At 36.1% G+C, this 23,344-nt stretch overlaps 1 protein-coding gene and 1 pseudogene across 5 annotated transcripts in view; one reads left to right on the forward strand and one right to left on the reverse strand.

Moving 5' to 3' along the window:
* LOC149479070 (uncharacterized) overlaps window positions 1-7,159 on the forward strand; it is an 86,409-nt gene extending 79,250 nt beyond the window's left edge. For all 4 annotated transcript variants that reach the window (XM_089708809.1, XM_089708812.1, XM_089708808.1 and 1 more), the window contains 10 exons: window positions 80-1,928; window positions 2,114-2,213; window positions 2,294-2,498; window positions 2,770-3,155; window positions 3,555-3,727; window positions 4,062-4,221; window positions 4,756-4,853; window positions 5,462-5,550; window positions 6,061-6,177; window positions 6,616-7,159. In XM_089708809.1, coding sequence (XP_089564935.1) covers window positions 80-1,928; window positions 2,114-2,213; window positions 2,294-2,498; window positions 2,770-3,155; window positions 3,555-3,727; window positions 4,062-4,221; window positions 4,756-4,853; window positions 5,462-5,550; window positions 6,061-6,177; window positions 6,616-7,029 — 3,591 coding nt within the window. In that variant the 3' untranslated portion in view covers window positions 7,030-7,159. The remainder of the gene's footprint in view (window positions 1-79; window positions 1,929-2,113; window positions 2,214-2,293; window positions 2,499-2,769; window positions 3,156-3,554; window positions 3,728-4,061; window positions 4,222-4,755; window positions 4,854-5,461; window positions 5,551-6,060; window positions 6,178-6,615) is intronic.
* A 1,981-nt stretch (window positions 7,160-9,140) lies between these two features.
* On the reverse strand, window positions 9,141-12,656 carry LOC149479071 (trans-1,2-dihydrobenzene-1,2-diol dehydrogenase-like; annotated as a pseudogene). The gene is made up of 6 exons (XR_016317341.1): window positions 12,639-12,656; window positions 11,326-11,530; window positions 10,700-10,991; window positions 10,115-10,362; window positions 9,642-9,795; window positions 9,141-9,346 (listed from the first exon to the last, which is right to left on the reverse strand). The product of XR_016317341.1 is annotated as a trans-1,2-dihydrobenzene-1,2-diol dehydrogenase-like (transcript).
* Window positions 12,657-23,344: the final 10,688 nt, after the last annotated feature.

Consider the following 23,344-nt stretch of genomic DNA (forward strand, 5'->3'; position numbering starts at 1 on the left):
CTCAGCTTTTTAGTATTTAATTTAAAAAAAATATAGTTTGTGCTACAATTATTAAAATTATGTTTATTATTTCATTCAGGATCGTGAAGAAAAAGTGCAAAAACAATGGAATTTAACAACATCCATGATATCTACTCAACATCCTCAACCTACACCTTCTACTAGTTCTGCTCCTGATGCAGAACCAGAAGTCGTTGGAGCCGGGCTGCCGCTTATACAAAGATTACTTTTGCTTAAAGCAAAAGAAGAAAGAGAAAAGAACCAATTAACTCCCACAGCTAGCAACCATCCCTCTAGTTCAGAAACTATTAGCCCAAATTCCATAAAAAGCCCCTTGAGCCCCACCATCAAAACTTCAAGTCCTCTAAAAAAAGGCTCAGAATCAAGTTCACCCGGAAAGTTGCACAGTCCAACAACTAGAACATCAAGGAAAAATTCATCTGGATCCAGTGACGGTGCTTCCAAACCTAAAGTCAGTTTTAGAGATAAAATATTACAAGTGCAAAGTGATGGTACCGCAGTTTGTCAACCGCTTAGTAAAGATATTAGTGAAAAACCTGCTGCGGTTGTAGAACCAACACCCAAAACAGAAAGTAATTTAATCTCAATACCACATTCTGTTGTTAGTAAAATTAAATCTCCCGCTAAAGTTGTCGGTTCAACTTTTCGGGATAAGTTAAAAATGTTACAAAATGGAAGTCCAAAAGAACCTGATCAGGATAAAAATAAATCTTCAGTAGAAAAAACTTCCCTTGAAATCATTCCAATTCAGGCAAAAGATAGTCAAGAAGATAGCAAAAGTAAAAAGCCTTGGAACAAATTAAAAAAGGCATCTATATTGGGAGATCCAAAAAATTATAGTAAAAGTAGTATAGAACTCAAAAGTGAAAGTGATAATGCTAAAGATGTAGCTGGGAGTAAAGCAGAAATAGGTGTAAATATTAGTGCTCCTATTGTAGTTAATACGGCTGAGCTTGTTAAGATAGACAATAATAATATTGAGATTGATAGTGATAAGAACGATAAGCCAAAAATATGCTTAACGAGCCCTTTAGACCCCGTCCAGGAGAAAATAGATTTGTTAACTTCGTCTCCCAAGAAGAATGGTTCAAAATCAAATGACGTTAAAAGAATAATAACAAGTGGAACAATGCTTTTACCTAAAGCGAAAAAATATAAGTCAATAGATGATTTATCTCCAGAATATGGAGGATTGCCTTTTGTGAAGAAATTAAAAATTTTAAATGAGAGGCAAAAGCTAGCTGAATTAGAAAAAGTTGTAAAAATACGAAGTTCTAGTTTAGATTGCGCGAGTTCTTCTGAAGATTTGCTTTGTGATACACTTACACGAAGTCATTCCGAAGGAAGTACAATGGATAAGCGAAAGTTCAAAAGAAAATCCATCGATTCCATTGGAAGCCACGAATCAAACGAGACTTTGGAAAGGCGAACGTTAAAGTCAATATTAAAGAAATTATCTGAAGATGTAACACCATCGGAGAGTCCTCATAGAAGTAGTGAATTAAGGAAATTAATACGAGCGCCCACTTTAGAAGGATATGCAGCGAGGCATTCTAAATTTGCTAAAAGTGTGACTTTCCATCGTCATACTTTACCATCACCACCCGGAAGTGCTTTATCAGATATAGTTGATGACGTATTCGAGTTACCAGAACCAAAAAAAGAACCCCAAATATCTCCACCACCCTCAGACATTCCTCCAGATGCAATTTGTCCGCAGAACCAAATAGTCAAATCCAATGAAACTATAGAACATAAAGATTATGGGCTTAATATCAAGGCGGAGTATGAGTTGCAACAAAATATAGACTTCAAGTCGCTGAGACCGGAAGAAATTAAAGTGCCTTCTGAGAAACCGAAAATAACATTAATATCTGCTGTTGCTAACCAACGGAAATTATTTAGAGGTAAATATTAAAATTGAACCATTATTGACTAAAATTCTTCATCAAAATTTTTAATTGTTGATGTAATTAAAATTCTTCATCAAAATCGCTAATTGTTGATGTTAAATGTTTATAGTAAACAGTTAAAACAAATTGAAATAAATATGAAATGAAAATGGATTAATCATATAAAATTTAAATTTCAGCATCATTGGAAGAGCAAGAATATTTTGGGGAGGTGCTATTAGGTATAAAACAAGTAATAGAAGGTCATTTACACGAAGTGCAAGGAAAATTTCAGGAAAGGTAATTTAATACTAATAAATTCTATAAAAACAAAAAGCAAAATAAAGAAATAATTTATTAAGGTTTTTTATTATTTCCAGATTCAATAGTTTAGAAAACGAAGTTCGAAAGCGGGATGAAATAATTAGCCAACTTCAGAATAGGATACAAGAGTTAGAGAGATTGGGTCTCTGTACAAATCCGGGTCCAATAGTAACTGATCCTCTCCGGGATACGAACCCGGATACTAAAACACATAATGACACATCACCAAGCGATGGCTCGGAAATTATTGGTGGTTTTATGGTGAGATTTAAATAATTTTATGTTGTTAATGTGAAATGCAAATGGACAATAAATTGTAGATAAATCATGCAATCAGCTTTTCTAAACTCATTGCAAACTTCATCAGGTGTACCGAGCAAATGAATATAAAGCGATGTGTAATTAAAAAAGCGGGTATCAACGAAAGCAATGAACTGGTGGAGTCTAATGTCTTTCGAGTCTTTTTAGAGTTAATATTTCAAACAACAAATTAATCTGAACAATAATATAAAACTTAAACTTAAAATTTCAGCGAGGCGATTCCCTTGACACAATATTCGCCACTTCTCCCGGCGAGGAAGACAAAAACAAACAAACCAAAACCGAGCCTTGCTCCAGCAAAACCGTGTCCAATGACGACCTAACTGAAGAAAAACTCCAAGAACTAACAGGCGGAATAGAACTTTCCAAACTTTCCTATACAGAATTACAGAGTTTAGCAGAATCTATATCCAGATCTGATAAAACTACATCTGGGAAAGAGAAATGGAGTGTTAGTAAATCTAAAAGGCTGGATTTGAATTTAGATGGAAAAGCTGGGACGTATTCGAGGAAACGGGCCGTTAAGATTAGACAGAGGAAGTCGTGGGACCAGGAACATAGTGATCAAGACGCATTGGAAATGCAGGATCTGACCAGGTATCTTTTTTGTTTTATTATTATTTATGATTGTACGTTTCTTAACAATGTGTTTATTTTAGCGTGAAATAGTGTCATTTGATAACAGTATTTTTCATAATTTGAGGGATATTGTAATTACTTTTTTATCTTCTGTAGCCGCCATTGTAAATGGTACAAATTCTTAGTACTAAATTAAGATAAGTAATATTATGTAATAATTATTATTAGTAATAATATGAACTGAACACGAAGACGGTATAATGTTTTATGAACCCTATTCTTGTTTTAGCTATTTTCGTATTATATATATGTTCAAGTATTTTCTATTTCAAACCTTTTTCTATGGAATCAATGAAATATTGATTGATTATATTTAAATGCTCTACCAACATGACATCTTATAATACCCCCCCACAGATCAATCTCCCCACAAACCACGTCGGAGGACCGTTCCCTGCTGTCCCCAGAACAGCCCCGCTGCAGACGGATGCCGTTCCACTTCTTCGGCTCACATCTCGACACCAGCTCCAAGATCAAGAAGACGCTCTCTGTGGATACTGGCATGCATCATACGGGGCGGAAGGATAAGGGTGAGTGGGGGTTTTTATAAAAGTATTGGTTTGTTGTATGCCAATATCCAGTGGTGAATAGATTATAGCATACGTCATCCTAAATGCCATATTTAGCAGATATAATCTGGATCTAGTATAAAAGCACGGTAAACATAAGACGAACAGTTAAGCGGTGTTCGCATTGGAGTTCGGTTTGAAATTTCGTCCATACGTATATTTGTGTAAGTGAGATATTCCGAACGTTTTGTAAAGTCGTCGTCGATACTATTCGTATGCTTGCTTACAAGCTAAATTTAGCAGATATGCCTAGAAATAACATAAAAAAGTAAAAACTAACCAAGTTTCCCCTTAGCACGGTGTGGTGTATCAGAAGGCGCTCGCAAGTTCAGTCTGGGCGCTTGGTTCGGTCGCGCGCCGCACCCCGCGCCCCCACACACACACACACACCCTCCACACAGAGCGCCCAGTGATGTCGTACTGGATATCAATACTGACTGTAGCTGGAGCGATACGTGAGTATACACACAAACATATTATGACACACGAGCATACACATACAAGCTACATGAATGCACACACGCGCACACACATACGGTATAGTGCACACACACACACACACACATACATGCGATGCGTTAGAACGCACCCACATACAGTCATGCAACATGTGTGCACACATATACAACCTACATGAATGCACACACGCACGCACACTTATACTCAGACGTTCATTCTTCTTTCTTTTTTTCATGCAACGCATAACACACACGCATATACACAATGCGCATACTAGCACACTTATACGCGATGCATTAGAACACAAAAACACGCACAAACATAATAATATTATAAACGCTTTAATAAAAGGTATTGCAATGACAAAATATTTTTTTAAATCTAATTTTAAATTTTAATTTAAAATTAGATTTTAATTTAAATTGTAGTTGCACAACTTTAATGTGCATCTTACATATTTTATAAGCAAGCCATTTTTAAGTACCTTTTCTATAGTAGAATTAGTTATATTGCTAATATAATGGTTTCAGCACATCAACATCGAGCGACTCGGAGTCAATCCCGCACACGCCAGTGTTTGAGGAATTCCTCTCGAACCGCTCTCGAGATATCGCTCCTACTGCCAAAGGTACAATATAATATTATAAGAAGTCTTATAATACATAGAACCTTATAATATACTTATAATACATAGAACCTTATAATTCTTATAATACATAGAATGTAATAAAATATCTAAAGACAGGGACGGAGCGCAGTATAGCAAAAAGCTCATTTTATGTTAAGCGTGATTTAAGCGCCATATTTTACATGATGCAAGTTTCTTGCCTGTTGCATACAATAAAATTGAAGCAATAAATTACCTGCATGGTCTAAACAAACAGTAGTCAGTACGTGACATTTTGATCTTTTGCGCAAGTTTTGTTTGCCAAAATTATCTTGGTGTAAACAGCACATACAAAAATTTCTTAGGCGATTCTTGCATTCAATTAGTTTTCTCTGCATTTGCCAACATGAGTGCAGTAAGTGAATCGTTGCTGCTCTTCTGAGACAAGAAATATTGAGAAATCCAAACCAACAAAACCAACTTGCCAAGTTAGGTGTGAAAGGGGTAAAAAAACATACAGGCGTCATTCATGGTCATATTTTCTTGTTACAAGTTAATGTTCATACTGAAATCTCCAGTGTATTAGATATAAGCTTCTTGATTGTAATAAATCCCCTGTATGTGGTCAGGGTTCACCGGCGGCGGCGACTGGGAGGTGCTGATGTTGGCGGACGAGCTCGAGCGGCGCGAGAGACATCAGCTCAGGGACTTGGAGGAGGTTACCTTTACTTTATTACTGTTAGGGCCGATTTTTCAATGCTTAGATAAAACTTATTCGTCGAATAATGTATAAAACTACCATTTTAAAAACGTATTCTAATTGCCCGTATTTGACAGTTTATGTGACATTTTAATATTATCGTGTAATACTTTATTAGACGGATAAGTTTTAAGTATCCAAGCATTGAAAAATCGGCCCTTATTTTAATAAAAATAATTGAATTGATAAAATACCAGGTGAAAGGTAAGACTTTAAACAGGAGCTTCTACTCATGAAACTGAACAACTTTTGTTATACAACTTTGCTGAATTCGTAAAAAAAATTGGACTTTGTAAGGAAAATTCGCTAATCAGCTGACCGATTTCCATACAAAGTCCAATTTTTTTTCTATATAATAATATAAATTGTATGTATTAGTGTACAGCCGGGTTAATGCATCTCACTCATCAAATTATAATTAGTTTGTAAATAAATTAATAAATATATTAATTATTAATTTATTTACAGGAGTCAGACACACCCCAACGCGAAGACAGCGGTGACGAAGTGTCACAGGCATCTAGTTCTCACCACGCATTACACACAGAGACTTGTTTCAGCGAACGAGTTACACAGGATTATCAGGTATGAATGTAATGTAAAAATTAATCTATTTCAAAGTTACAATTCTTTTATTATCAGATAGGATATTTTTAACCAAGTTCGATTCTTGTTGATTATTTAAAAAAATGCAATATTGCCTTTCATCTATCACTGCTATAATCATATTTCAAGTATTTTTAATTTACGATTTAAGCGCGTCACACACGGTGAAGATACTATAATATTATGTTAAGATTCTCTAATATTAAATATTACAGTATCTTAAGGTATCCGGTATCAGCGTTCTGACCATCATTTTTCTTTTTGTCATTGCGTACTAAGACCCCTGTAGAACCGCTATCCTGTTACAAATGACCCGAAATTTTGTGTCAGTGTTTCGGATCATTTTCGCCCACTTGCAAACTTCTTCTATTTTATTAACATAATTATTTTATGTAATAAAACGTTTATTATTCACAGACGCGTTCAGAATCCTCGCTCCGTCCCTCCCGCGGGATCATCCTCCGCGCCGCCAGCCTCGACCGCGACTCCCCCCACTCGCGATCCCTCCCACACTCCCATTCGCATCCCCACCAATCCCACCACTCACTATCCCACCCACATGCGTTATCCCACCACTCTGACTCTCTATCCCACCAATCTCACCCTCACTCACAATCCCACCCATACCAACTATCCAACCAATCCCACCCACACCAACTATCCCATCACCAATCCCATCCACATCAATTATCCCATCACTCAGATTCCCTATCTGACTCACAATCCCACTCGGAATCCCACTCGCTATCCCACTCAGAATCCCACTCGTTACCCCACTCCCGCTTTCCCCTCAAGAGTGGGAGTACAGATTCACAGCGGAAGAGACTCTGATCCCTCGTACAGGCTCTTGCCAACATAATAAACTAATTATTTAGTACCTACCAATAATTAAGTTACTAATGTTATATAACTATGCGATTCAATAAAGAATAGGATCATTTTGTAACGTCTGCGGTATCTTTTTAATTTTAAAATATAACATTCGCAATTGATTTTGATCAAATTATGAATGTCATTTATCAAATTACATTCATAATTTGATCAAAAGGTTTATTGACTTTCCTATTCAGTTGAATCGCATTGTATAAACATTAATTATTGAAAAATGTAAATATAATTTTAATTTCTCCCTATCAATATAATATCTAATAGTATAATATTATAACATATTGTTTTTATTTTGGAACTGTATATTTGCTCGATATAAATAAAATTTGTTTTCTTCATGATGTTTTTATTAATATTTTTAATAGTAACGGACGAGAGAATCGTGTTAAATCTATCTTATGTATGACCACAATGGGTCAATTATTAATTTACTAGTAGTTTAATTTACATAAAATCCAAAAAATATATATATGTTTATCTTTAAATTTAACTCTTTAATAAATATTATCTTTCAAAAAGTGTTAGCGCTATAGCATTAATAAATAATCATTTTTATCATTTAAAATGAAATTAAGTAACTATCATGTTAATCATTTGTAATATGTAATATTGCGATTATTTTCAACATATTAATGTTGAAATGCGATTATTTTCAACATAATAATGTTGAAAATATTAATTACACATTTTTTTATTATATAATATGCATTATAAAAGCACAAAAACTCTATGAAACAAATACATAATAAACAAAAAACAATCCCATTTAATGTTTATAGTTTCATAAGTTCATCCCATTATTACTTAAAAATATATATCTATATATCTCCTAAAAGCACAATTTAAATATATAATATTTAGTATATACACAAATATATTAAAAATAAAATTAATTAGGTAGGAGAACATTACAATTGCTTTAAGTAGTCATGATCCAAAAACCTGTGCCAATAATTAGGAATAAAACTATTGTAAATGGTACGAAATATAGATAATTTTAGTATTAATATTATTGTAAATTAATCATTATAAAACATAAGTTAAATTCGTAAAACATGTTTTAGAAGAAATATAGATATGAATGTGTTAATCATTTTAGGAATACATTGTAAATAGATATTTATGAAATTAGTGATATTAATTTCCAATAAAATCTAATGTAATATATCTTTTTAATTTATAATACAGTAACCACTTATATAACGTGGCTATAGTAAGAAAATTATTTAATTCTAGTACTTTAGATCCTAGATATTCTAGATTTATTATATTATTAGCACAATGCAAAAAACAACCTCATTGTTTGACCTACATTGTTAGATTGTAAGAATAGATAGAACTCTATTTATACTAAGAATGAATATTTCAATTGTACTAGAATTGTAAAGAACGAAATATAAATAAAATGATGATATATAAGAACTGACTTTTATTTAAGTACCTGTATTCCCTTAACCGTTACAGATGTTTTACTGATTTTTACATGCTCCCGATTTTCTAACAGTTTGTACAAAAAATAAGTAGGTAAGAATAGAGTCTAGAGACATCGGTAACATTAAAGTTGGGATGAAAAATTTCAGTTTGATTCAAATACACATGAAGGTGGATCCGAATGATTCTCTAGCCTGCTATCTCAAGACACAAATGCATACAATGTTCGCTCAGCTACGACACGTGACAAAAGCAAATAAAATATAGAGAAACATACTTCGCATTTATAATTTTGGGTACATTATACATAAGCATAATAATATTAGTAAGGAATCGGAATATTCGTTTCCAATAGCAAATGCGCAATAGCTCTATACACAAATAGACCGATTTCTGCGGTGATAATAATTAATAATGATGTAAGTTATTTTTATTGCACAAAATTGATGATTTTAAGCCGTAACCACTTGCCAACATTCGGCTTGCAGCACGATCAAAATGTTGCACGACAACGTCACAGTAAACAGAATACGAGCAGTACGGAAACTAAGTTCAAATGTTTGAAACGGCTCATTCACGCAAACATGCGCAATGACGAGACTCGAGAGAAATAAAACGAAGAGTAATAAATAATAAAATTTATTTTTCACGCATACTTTTTATAATAGATATAAATTCTAAGTTACGCCATTAATCAACTATTATAAACAGCTATCAAATTCTTGATCATCGACATCGAAATGCACGCCCAATTGCTTGCGGATTGTGTCCTCCAGTTTGGCCAAGAGGAGACTGTCCTTATGTGGAACTCGCGGTGACTCGAACAATCCTGAAAAGTTTATTGAATGTGAATTATAAGCGTTTAAGTAAAAGAGACTTATCCAAAACCGAGTTTTAGATTAGTAGAATGTAATTAAGTAGTAGAATTGTAAATTTTATACTTCTCTGAACCTTAATAACATTCTTTAGTAACACGAATAGCTTAATGGAACGCTTTAATTCATTAAAATATTAAGAAGCTAGCCAGGGCATACGAAAGTTACAAAAGTTTTATAAAAATACAGCACATAATCATCATCTTATTATAATTAGTAGAAAAAAATGTGTATAAATGAGAAACTAACCTTGCTGAATACACCTCATCGCTTCAAGCGCTTCAAAAACTAAGCCAGATCCGTTCTCGAAGTTATATGGTATTGGCGACTCATGCAAGCTGAACTTCTCAACTTTACCGTCCACATGAATAAGTTCAGTTGGGAAATGGAAGGGATCTTGGACCTGCAAAATAAACAATTATATAATTTGCATTAAAACTATTCTTTCTTTCATCGCTTTTTTGTAGTAGGCTTTTATGTACGTCTCATAATTTCTATTGAATGCAAAGTTACAAGACACTTGACGACTCTACTAAGAAAAATTAAGATTTCATTGGCTCATTTCTCTTTTTAAAAGTTAATATGCTTCAATGAGTAATGTATTCAAAATCAAAATTTTCTATAGAGACAGGTCAATACAATGTATATTACAAAATACATTGTTTTAATTGTACATTTAAAGAAACTAACAAAATTATATTAAAAAATTACCCAACACATACCGTAATTCTGCCCTTAGTCCCGTACACAGTAGCTTTATTCCACAAGCGTAGTTTAGAGGTAATATTAAGCACAGCGCTTTTCCCCCCCCGGGTACTGTAGTACTGCAGTACTCGCGGCATCTGTTCCATGCGCGTTCAGTTCCCCCAACGCATGTATGTGGATTGGTTCGTCCTTGAATATGTATTGCGCGAATTGTAGGTTGTAGATTCCGAGGTCCAGAAGCGCACTGCCGCCTAGTTCCTTTTTCCTGTGAGGATTTTATTAGACACAATTCAAAAACAAACTTCTGAGGAATTTTGTGACAACAAAAGGAAGATGACACAAAAAAGGGACTTACCTATATAACTCGGTTTCTGGACCGATTGCTATTATTATAATATGTGTTCAGTAGGAAACTTCATAATAGGTAGGAAGGTCAATTAGGAAGGTGTTTTTTTAGATATTTTTATCAAGCCTTATCAATTTAAAAAAATCCCACACACGATTATAGATATTATACTTAATTGTTTCCACAACATATTATCACTGCGTCAGGTGAAAGGTTAATAAAATATTTTAACAATAATATCCAAAACAGTACATACTTAAGTCTATCTACATCAGCGATGGGCAATCCAAAATTAACTTCAACGAATTGCACGTCGCCCAGTTTTCCATCATTGATCTCTTTTTCCAAAGCCAGGTAAGGGGCAGAGAATCTTGACCATATAGCCTCCATTAAGAAGAGCTTATTTTCTTTAGCAATGTTTATCAGACTTCGGACTTGCTTCAAGTTCATACACAGGGGCTTTTCACATAAGACATGTTTGCCAGACATTAGAAAGAGTTTTGCGTGCTCATAGTGCTGAGGGTTTAGAGAAGCAATGTAGGCGATATCTGGAAATAAACATCGTGTATTATATTTTCGATCTATGATTTTTTTATTAATTTTAACTTTTAATTAGCTAGGGAATAACTACGGAATTTCCAAGAGAAAAACGTTTAGTAATGTAAAAATGTACCTATTATCGCTAACATCGTATTAAGATTTAAGCTTTATCAATATCATAATATTGAATTCAAAATAGTGTTAAACCTACGATGAACCAATAAAAATAAATAAATAAACGAGCTTAGTAAAAAAAACTGATGGAATCGAAACAACCAGTTCCAAAGAAATTTGCGGAGTTCAACAAATAATGCTTGTTTAAAAAAAAATATAAATATGAACCAATATCATCGCTCTTCGCCATATCCTCATAGCTGTTGAAGACCTTCGGAATCTTGTGGAGTTTCGCAAACTCTTCTGCCTTCTGCCTGTCCCGTGCGGCGACGGCTGCAATCACGCCATCTTTTTGCCCCGGGTAGGAATTAAACGCGCTAGTGAAGTCATGGGCTATCTTGCCCGCAGTTACTATTCCCCAGCGAATCGGCATCTAGGTAATAGAAAAATTATAGTGTCTTGTATATTATGAAGACCAGAATATATATATATATGTTAGTCGAGTAGTTAGCTAAGATTGTTGTTCTTGTATTGTATGAGCCAAGTGAGAATTGTGGCTTAAAAGGAAAATACCTACCTATCCGATTTTGAGATTAGGCTCTCGTCTATTTGCTCTTCTACTCTCTATTTACCCAATTTTGCCCGACTGCGAACTAAATTATCTAAAAAATGAGAGAACATAACTAGGAACATGGAAGAAGTAGATTATTATTTTTCTATAAAAAAGTATCAAGGGGAAAATAGACGGGAGCGCTTGTATGGAGAAAATACCTACCGAACGCATTTTCTCTTAAAGTCTATAGCTACGTAAATAATAAATATACATACCTATTTAATTATAATAATTTAACGATCTTAATGTAGAAGAACGATATTTATCGACTATTGTCGATTGATATCATTATCTTATCAACATAATTTAAATGAAATTGTACTATTGTGCAATAGTTACGAACGTATTGCACAACAGTAAATTCAAAATACTTACCTATTTTGAAAGTCTAGTGTAGTTTCACAATTTTTTTTTTAATTTAAGGATTTTGTACTTAAATTTACCTCATATCAAATATGTGATATAGCAATAATTTTTTTCAGTGAATAGCTACTAACTAATATAAGTCAAAAAATGTTAATTATGATTTATTTACACCTAGTATTCATCTTATTTATCACTAGCTGCGCCCCGCGATTTCCCCCGCGTGCATGAATGAGCTGTTTTCGTGGAATGTTCCTGTGGGAATATCTGTATAAAAATAGCCTAATTTACTATTCGTAACAACAGCTATCTGTCAGTGAGTCCCGTCAAAATCGGTCCAGCCGTTCAATATAAAAAACACATTCCAATTTTATTATTGTTATAACTACTAGATTAACCCATGTATTGATAACTTATGGATTAATATGTTGATCAAAACAAATCCAACAACCGGCTAGTAGTTCGCTTTACATAGGTACCTACGAAACTCGTTGCATAAACAAAAATAGAATTATCATTTTAATTAATTATTATTCTCTCGATTGAAATCTACGTAGGTACCTACGTACTCGGTCCCACTAAGTAGATTTACGATTTATATTAATAATTGTACTTTGTATGAACTTAGTAAGTAAGTAATCGTAAGCAATAGTACCTACGAAATAAAAGTTTTCACTGACAATATTTGGAAAGTATAGACAAACACCTCCTGTATTTAATCGTGAAGTAGGTACTGACCACAGGTACTGACAAGTTCACAAGTGTCGAGTGAAATCTAATTTTGACTTTTTCCCAACTTTTTCCAGTCTAGACCTAGACTTGTTCAATTGTCACGTCTGACGTCTTACAAATCAACCATAGACCACTAGTTTGCGCGCCGCGAAAGAAGTCTCAACTCTCATAAAAGAGGCGCTTTTGGCGCCCTATAAAATGTTGGCATGTGGTTCCCACTTCTTGGGTTCCCAATTTTATTCAAATGTATTTCGTGGTATTTAGTGACCACTTAATAAAAATACTACTATTTTTTTTTTTTTTTTTTTTTTTTTTTTTTTTTCCGGTTCCGGTGACGAAAGTGAAAAGACGTACGAAAGTGATCTCTGTGAATATTATTTAAATAATAGTGCAAAAGTGACAATTTAAACTCATATTAGGCTTAAATCTTACCTAGAGCTTAAAAACATCCCAAAATAGTGTTAAAGTGTTTGATACAGTGCTTTCCAAAACAAATCACTGTTTTTATTTGATCAGTATAACCTAAAAAACGTTAAACATTCCACTGAACAATAACTGTCAAATATCAAACAAACTGTCAGTGACAAGTGACAACAGACATTGAAATTGACATTTCAACCATAAATAGTAGTGATAGTGTTACCACCATTCAAAGCCGAATTACCCAAAAATAATATGGAAAAACAAATGGAAATTTTGTTTTCAAAAATTAACGAAAAATTTAACGAACAAACAAATACATTAACAACAGCAATAACGAAAAATGTAATGGAGGCCTTAGACGAAAAGATGAAATTATTGATAGAAGAAAATAACAACCTTAAAACTAAAGTCAGTAATTTGGAACAGAAAATATCATCTTTAGAAAAGGAAAAACGAGGAAAAAATTTAATTCTTTTCGGCATTGAAGAAAAGGGAAAAACAGAAATAGAACTAGTGGATTTAGTGAAAGAAACTGTTGTGGAATCAGGAATACATCTCGATAGTCAAGAAATAAGTAATATTAAAAGAATCGGAAAACAATCAGATAAGAACCGTCCAGTTATAATATCACTAACAACCATATGGAAAAAACATATAATTTTGAAAAACAAGCGAAACCTTCCTCCAGGCGTATATGTAAAAGAAGATTACTCTAAAGAAGTACTAGAGACACGTAAAAAATTACAGCAACAAGTGGAAATAGAAAGAAAAAATGGGAATGTAGCATTTATAAAATACGATAAGCTAATTGTAAAGAAACCCAACAACAGCCATCGTGAAAAAAGGAAAAGAGAACAATCAGGTTCTCCAACCGATTCATCTCAGAAAAAACTGAACACAAAATATGATGAAAATGCTAAGACCCAAAGAGGAGTAATCAAGCCAAGCATCCTTACATATGTATCGCGCGAACGATCCGCCTCTGTTTCAGAGATTTCAAAAAACAAGTAAAGGCCCCCTCCGACCGGAACAAACAAAGAAATAATAAAACAAATATAGATATAAGACAAACATCAAGAAAATACCCCCCAAGCCGGCTGGTCACCGTGGGGGAAGACGACCACCACCCTCCAACAAATCTGCCAACTAAATTCAACACAAAAAAAGATATACAAAAACAAAGTAATTTATATATATGTACACTTAATACGCGAACCTTGAGAACAGAAGAAAGTTTGAAAGAACTAGAGTTAGCTATAGAAACCATCAAGTGGGACATCTTGGGCATAAGTGAAATGCGGAGACTAGGAGAAGGAATAGAAGAGAGAAGTAATTATATTATAATATATAAAGCTACACTACCACTCACTCACTCACTCACTGACATCGGGTTTCTCGGAAACTACGTGGAAAGTGGGGGGGATAACGACGTGATCGTGTAGAGGTGCGCCGAGTGACCAGAGGAAAAATATAGCGATCTCGATCACCTTCGAAAACCGAGTGGACCCCTGGAGGTGCGCAAAAACGGTGGTACTTGGAGGGGGTGTGTCTGAACAAAAAATGCTCAGAACTGGTGGCGATTACCAGGGGTGGTGGAAAAATGGGGATTTTCGCGAAAACAAGATGGCCGCCGTACTTTGGCAAAATCGCCGTTTATGAATCCTTACGTCTCAAATTTGGCACACGTGCTCTGTGCGAGCCGGCGAATCGATCGGTGCCCCGTTCGAGTGGCTCCGGGCCCCAGTTTCCGACTTCCATACAACGTAAAATCCAACGGCCCGCGGAAACGGTGCGAGTTGGGTGGGGGGTGTCGGAACTAAAAATGATCACCACCCTGGGACGCTACCAGGGAGCCGTAGTGGGACGCTCGATTTTGGAATTTTTCCATTTTTGGCGCAAAGATAAAAACGTAAATTTAGACGAGGTGGCGCAACGGAGAAACACACCAATGATGCATTCATACTCGCCCAGCTCCCAGGATATCCAGAAAAATCCGAAATTTTGAACTTTCTCACAGCCCGCGGAGACGGTCAACGGCCCGCGCAAACGGTAGCAGCTACATCTGGGGTGCTCGAACTAAACTTGGAGTAGACCTCGAGCAATTACCACAGATAGTGAAAAAAATTCAAAATGGCGGAAAAAATGGCCGCCGCCATACAAATGCTAAAACGGCCATCGCTGGTCCGATCGCGCTGAAACTTGGCACAGGGGCTTTAATCGAGCCGCACATTAAGTTGGCATACTCATCATCGAGTTTCCATCGCTGGTTTCCGAGTTTCATACAACGCGAAATTCGACGGCTCTCCGAAACGGCGCCAGATAGGTGGGGGGTGTAGAACTAAAAAATGATCAGGAAGATGGGGTGCTACCAGGGCAATTGAGAAATTTCAAATTGGACGTAATTTTTTTTTCAAAAATGGCCGATTTTTCGAGGCAAGATGGTGGCGCCGGTTACTTTACGATCGGTCTGAAAATTGACTTTTGTGCTCTGATCGGCCAGATTTACAAAACTGCATACTCAGAATTTCTCTCCGACCCCCGGTTTCCATTTTCCATACATCACGAAATTCAACGGCTCTCTGAACCGGTGGCAGGTAGGTCGGGGTCGCCGAAGCAAAAAATGCTTCAAAACCTGGTCCGCTTCCAGGCATATAAAATTTTTTGGTAAAATACGAAATTTTTTTTTTCGAAAATTTTGTATGGAAATTTCCATAGTAAGAAGGGTGATTGAATAGCAACGGCAAAAGACGGCGCCGCGGGCTGCTTGCTGCCCGCGCACCGCGCAACCTCGAAGGTCGACAGCCTCCCGGAGTAGAAAATATTTATTAACTTTTGAACTACCGCACGAGCCAAGCGAGCGAAGCGAGCGAATCACGGCAGCGGCTGGCTTAAATATTCAAATAGGTAGCGAGGAGCGACGCGACGAACGAGTTAGGTTAACTTTTGAACTACCGCACTAGCCAAGCGAGCGAAGCGAGCAAGTCACGTCAGCGGCCGGCGTAAATATTCAAAGAAGTAGCGAGGAGCGAAGCGACGAGCGAGTTAGATTAACTTTTGAACTACCGCACTAGCCAAGCGAGCGAAGCGAGCAAGTCACGTTAGCGGCCGGCGTAAATATTCAAAGAAGTAGCGAGGAGCGAAGCGACGAGCGAGTTAGGTTAACTTTTAAACTACTGCACTAGCCAAGCGAGCGAAGCGAGCAAGTCACGTCTGCGGCCGGCGTAAATATTCAAACAAGTAGCGAGGAGCGAAGCGACGAGCGAGTTAGGTTAACTTTTGAACTACCGCACTAGCCAAGCGAGCGAAGCGAGCCAGTCACGTCAGCGGCCGGCGTAAATATTCAAATAGGTAGCGAGGAGCGAAGCGACGAGCGTGTTAAGTAAACTCTTTAACAGTTTATTATGAAAAGTCACTGCCCGCTATCGATTAGACACCTCAAAATGATGAAATTCGGGGATCACATTTCAAGAATTTAACCAATATTTGAATAAGTAATTTATAAACTGTTTCGACTGACTGTAGAATCGCTGTTAGCAGATGTAACAAATGGACAGGAAATTCAAATGCATTTTCAAATGACTGAAGATTTCTGCCCTGGGATGAGCCGCGAGCTGCTTGCAGCTCGCGCACCACGCACCCTCGAAGGTATACAGCCCCCCGGAATAGAAAATACTTGAACGGGAAATTTATAAGCACTTCCGATTGACTGTGGAATCGCTGTTAGCAGATATTAAAAAATTGACGGGGAATTTTTATGCATTTTCAACTGACTGAAGATTTCTGCCCTGGGATGCTTCGCGGGCTGCTTGCAGCCCGCGCACCACGCACCCTCGAAGGTGGGCAGCCTCCCGAAGTGGAAAATACTTGAATGGAGAATTTATAAGCATTACCGACTGACTGTAGAATCGCTGTTAGCAGATGTAACAAATGGACAGGAAATTCGAATGCATTTTCAACTGACTGAAGATTTCTGCCCTGGGATGCTTCGCGGGCTGCTTGCAGCTCGCGCACCACGCACCCTCGAAGGTGGACAGCCCCCCAGAATAGAAAATATTTGAATGGGAAATTTATAAGCATTTCCGATTGACTGTAGAATCGCTGTTAGCAGATGTAACAAATGGACAGGTAATTCGAATGCATTTTCAAATGACTGCCCTATTGCTGTAACCCAGAAGCAAAAGAGGCTCGCGGGCTGCTTGCAGTCCGCGCACCACGCACCCTCGAAGGTCGACAGCATTTCAAAATAGAAAATATTTGAATTGGGAATTTATAAGCACTTCCGATTGACTGTGGAATCGCTGTTGGCAAATAATAACAAATTGACGGGGGATTTTGATGCCTTTTCAAATGACTGCCCTATTGCTTCAACTCAGGGGCAAAAGGGGCTCGCGGGCTGCTTGCAGCCCGCGCACAACGCACCAGCTAGTCTTGTTATGTACTATAAAGGCGAAGTCTCTGGACATAGAGGAGTAGGTTTTTTGGTTAAGTCAAAACTCAAGAACCACATCACCGCGTTTGAAGGAATATCAGATAGAATAGCGGCAATACACATTAACTTACCCAAACATAAGAAAAACTGGACAGTAATTCAAGTCTACTCGCCAACAGAGCAAGCATCAAAAGCAGAAATAGATACATTCTATGATAAACTAAGGGAATTTTCAGAAAAATACTCTCAAAACAATTTAGTACTCATGGGGGATTTCAATGCACAAGTAGGTACCCAAATAACTGGAGAAGAACATATAATAGGGAAATATGGGAAAGGTAAAAGAAGTAGAAATGGAGAAAAGTTAGTAGAATTCTTGCTTGAGCAAAATTTAACACTTCTTAATTCCATTTTTCGCAAAAGGCTCAACAACAAATGGACATGGATATCTCCAGACGGAAAGGTCAGAAATGAAATTGATTACATAATAACCAACAAAGCGAAGTTATTTAGTGATACGGGAATAGTGAAAAACCTAAACTTTAATACCAACCACCGTATGGTACGTAGCTGTCTCAAAGCAAGTGGTTTAAAGAAGCCTAGACCAAGAGCCGTTCAAAATATTTACTTAACGTGCAAAAAGGGGGATAAATTAGAAACTACAGAAGACTTAATGGAAGTTGTTAACTCAAATATGTCACTAGATGAGAAATACAAAAAAGTAGAAAACAAGCTCAAAGAACAGGCAAGTACAATAACAAACAAGAAGAAAGAACCCTATTTAAGTGAAACAACTTTAAAACTTATTCAAGACAGAAAGAAACTGATACTTAATAAGAAAGAAAACCAAAAAGAAATCTCCAATCTTAGCAAACAGATCCGCGAAAATATGAGGAAAGATAGAATAAATAGACGACACAAAACCCTGGAAAATTATATTATCAAAACGGGAGGCACAAAAAAAGCACTTAAAGAACTTAGAGAAAAAGGAAAAGAATGGATACCAAAGCTAAGAGACAAAGAACTGCAAGTTACATCTCGTAATAAAATCAAGAGTATAGCGACAAACTATTATCGTTCATTATATTCAAATCAGGCTAACACACAGACGACTGAAATGAGACATGTTCAAATACAACAATACACGACAGAAGCTAATGAAGATATACCAGAAATATTACAATCGGAAGTAGAGAAAGCTATTAAAAGTCAAAAGATGGAAAAATCGCCTGGTCCTGACAAAATTACAAATGAACTGATGAAAGGGACAATCACAGAACTAGTTCCAATACTCACCAGGATCTTTAATGAGATTTTATATACAAGCAGCATTCCAAGCAATTGGGCAGAATCGCACATAATACTTTTGTACAAGAAAGGTGCAAAGGACGATATAGGGAATTACAGGCCAATATCTCTCATTTCGAACGTATATAAAGTTTTCGCTAAAGTGATCCTGGACAGAGTGTCAAACCAACTAGACGAAAACCAACCGATAGAACAGGCTGGTTTTAGAAAAGGATTCAGTACAATTGATCAAATACATACAATTAAACAGCTTATTCAAAAATACAATGAATACAATAAAACTATTTATATGGCATTCATAGATTACTCTAAAGCTTTCGATAGTCTCAAACACGAATCCGTATGGCAAAGCTTAAAAGAGCAGGGAATTCCAAATTTATACATAGACATCATCAAAAACATATATAAGGAAAGTAAAGCTAGTGTCCGACTGGAATCAATGGGAGATGTTTTTCCAATTGAAAGGGGTGTCAGACAGGGTGATCCACTCTCACCAAAGCTGTTTACAGCAGTGCTAGAACAAATGTTCAGGAAACTAGAATGGGAGCATGTGGGACTAAACATAAATGGATCAAGACTGAATAATCTCAGATTTGCTGATGACTTGGTGTTATTAGAAGAAGACCCGCTACTACTGGAATCTATGATACAAACTTTATCAGACAGAGGCAGGAAAGTGGGTCTAGAAATGAACTCTAGTAAAACTAAAGTAATGACGAATTCAACACCCATAGACATAACCATCAATGGACAAAAACTTGAATACGTAGAGGAATATGTGTATCTCGGCCAGATTATATCACCTTATGATCAAATGTCCAAAGAAATAGACAAAAGAATTGCAGCAGGATGGAAGAAATACTGGGCCATGAAAGAAATCATGAAAAGCAAATCTCTGGGAATTAAGATCAAGAAGAAAACATTTGATACCTGCATCCTACCCTGTATAACATACGGCTGCGAAACCTGGGCTCTAACTAAACGCCATAGGGATAAACTAGCAAGTTGTCAAAGAGGTATGGAAAGGAGCATGCTGGGTCTGAAACTAAAAGACAAAGTTAAGAGTACAGACATCAGACATAAAACTAAATTAACAGACATCCTCAAAAGCATAGACCAACTAAAATGGAGATGGACTGGACATATGCTCCGCTGCAAAAAAGAAAAATGGAGCAAACAGGTCACTGTCTGGTACCCTAGAGATGGAGTAAGGAGCCGGGGTCGCAAAGCTAGGAGATGGGAGGACGAATTAAAAATGACCGCAGGGCCCTTTTGGACAAGAGTGGCAGCAGACAGGGTACAATGGAAAGAGTTGGAGGAGGCCTTTGCCGTAAGGCATACCGAAATAAGAGATATTTTATAGTGAAATTTTGTTTTTAGTTTTAAGTAATTTTTATGTTTATATATACTTATTTATGTCAACTTTTTCGGAAATAAAGGCTTTATTATTATTATTATGTGTATCTCATCCATAATACTCGGGTACCATCATAAGGAAGGTACCCGGTCCTTTGGAAGGCTTACGTGGGGACACGGATCCAACACGCAGAGGCCCTATAGAGAACTTTACTGTGTTGTGGGACACCAGCCGCAGCCTGCCCATGACTGCACTATAGAGATACAGTCCTAGGCAGTCCGCGGCCGATGTAGGACTATTTCGAGATATGGAAAACAAAATAAACTGGGCTATGGAGTGGGATGTTAAATGGGCCGGTATTTGGGAACTATTGGAAACTATGGCACCTGCCTTTCTACTAAAATAAAGTAAAAATATGTTGGCAGGTGGTGACTCGCCCTCTCACTGTATGGGCCCCCGAAATAAGTCACTGCAAAAGTGCGACAAGGGGGCAACATATTGTGAGCAGCTAAGGGTGGAGAGGCGTCCCTGGACTTTAAACTACGATCACGCGCTCCCTGAGGGTCCAGCATCACGTGCCCACTCGCCACTTACGATTCGCATCCACCCTTCGAGCTAAAAGCTCTCGCGACTCCACTCTGGCCGGCCGGTTAAGGCAAGCCAGAGGTGGGGGTCCTGTCCTCATCAGGCTTCACTCCGACCGGCCGGTGAAGGCAAGCCGGAGATGAAGACAGGGGCCTCCCCCGGGAGCACTCGGTTCCCGCGGGGTCGCTACTCCCCGACACCCCGCCACAAGGTGTCCTGCGGGTTGACTGATTGCACGGGTGGAATATCTATTGTCACATAAACAATAGATATTCCAACCGTGGGCGATGGGGTCGTCACATCCCTACGCCCTTATTATTATTATTATTAATAAAAATACTAAAGCGTAAAGTTTAAAATCTTCACTCTGTGTGATGTATCTTCTATCCACCGTATTGCTTTTGACCTAACACCAAACCTAACACATATATTGTTACTTTACATACATTTAGCAAACAGCATAATACTTTTATAATATAGAAAGATTGAGGGATAACTACATCCCTACGTATATTAAAAATGCGAAAGTATCTATGTATGTCTCTTCTTCGCGCCTAAACCACTGATCCGATTTGGATGAAATTTGGTACAGAGACAGTATTGAACCATGAGAAAGCACAGAAAGGTAAAATTCAAAGGGAAAATCCGACTTAGCGATTATACATTTAAATATCTGTTTTGTGGTTATAATCAAAATCATATCTCTGAAAAAAAGAGGAAATATTCAAAGTCTTACGAAAAAAATAATACTTCAACTTTGGTTAACAATTTTTTTATTCTTATTTCAAGTTTATACACTACATAAAAGCCCACTTAACTACTAAACTTAATTAAATGGTTTCTTTAAAACGTCTGAATCGAAAAAAATATTTATTAACTTTTATACATTTTAAGTCTATTAATTCAGTTGATAATATTCCACTCATTTACTATTTACTTCATCATTTTTTTGCATATAGAAATAGTACCTACAACATACCCTATATTAAGTAAAATCTTTGACTATAAATTTGTAACTCCAAAAATACTGAAATATTGAAGCCCAGAAAGATGGCAAATCGTTTGTAAAAAAGTTTATTTTGCTAATAACTTACGAGCAATTCTTAGTTTCTCTACATTTATCTTGTCACTTAATTCGAAGTTATAGTTAATTACTAAGAGTTTATGGAAAATTGGCATATTCTTCACTAATACCACAATACGTAGTAGCGTTAAAAATAGTGTAGATGTTACATCACATCATCATCATAACCTGCGATATATCATTAATTCATTATCTACTAAAAATCTTTTGATGCAATTGTATGACAATACTTAATAAACTATAAACTAATTAGGTTGCTGCAATGATGTATTTTATAAATTTAATTACTTTTTATAAGGGACTAGCTTACCGCCCGCCGCTTCGCCCGCTTTGTCTAAAACCTAATAAATTATATACTAAAACCTTCCTCTTGAATCACTCTATCTATTAAAAAAAAACCGCATCAAAATCCGTTGCGTAGTTTTAAAGATTTAAGCATACAAAGGGACATAGGGACAGAGAAAGCGACAATGTTTTATACTATGTAGTGATTCACAACACAATTGGAGTAATTTTTAACATAAAAACGGAATCCCAAGATTCCTGGTTTATCGCATTTATCTGTGTTAGTTTGAAAATCTTATAAAATACAACCGACGGGGAACCGCTTATTCAAAATATCTAGACGAAGGTCTGCTTAAGATTTACTGTTAACTATCCTTAATTTATTGGGCATAATATATCTCAGATTCGTTCACAATATTCTGCATTGTTATGCTTATATTAACTATATTATAATGTACTCATTACTTATTATAATAAATGCTAATATAAGTATGTGCTTTTTTACATTCTAGTATTGAGTTCTGGCGCGAAATATATTCCTATCTTCACAATTTATTAATAAAGTTTTTGTTTTTAACGGGAATAATGAATACCTGACTGATATTTTTAGGGCCGATTTTTCAATGCTTGGATAAAACTTATCCGTCCAATAAAGTATTACACGATAATATTGGTCTAAGATCCGAACATAAGGCGAAATTCAACGGCGTGATAATAGAATGAGACCAATTTTATAATTAATTTAGTCTATTAAAAAATGTATTAAAAATGGGTTGACTGGGAAAATCCTGGACAGGACATTTTTAATGAATTAAATTTTTTTTATTTATTTTTATTTTTTATTAATTGCAGTTTCGAGATAATAAAACAATTTTGTAATAAAACAGTGCTGACATAATTTTTTTTTTCATCATCCTATCAAGTGAAAGTAACTTATACCTGCCAACCTAGCCGTTTGTTCCGGTAAATATTAGAAAACGACTATTACACATTCTGTAGGTTTCATACTTTAAGTCTATTATATTTTTTTTTTATTATCTTGATACTGCAATTAATTAAAAAAATGTT

The sequence above is a fragment of the Colias philodice genome, chromosome 21 (assembly GCF_061535455.1).
Source record: "Colias philodice isolate Cphi_HAF_F1 chromosome 21, ilColPhil1 Martin Lab GWU primary, whole genome shotgun sequence".
In the NCBI taxonomy this organism is placed as follows: domain Eukaryota; kingdom Metazoa; phylum Arthropoda; class Insecta; order Lepidoptera; family Pieridae; genus Colias; species Colias philodice.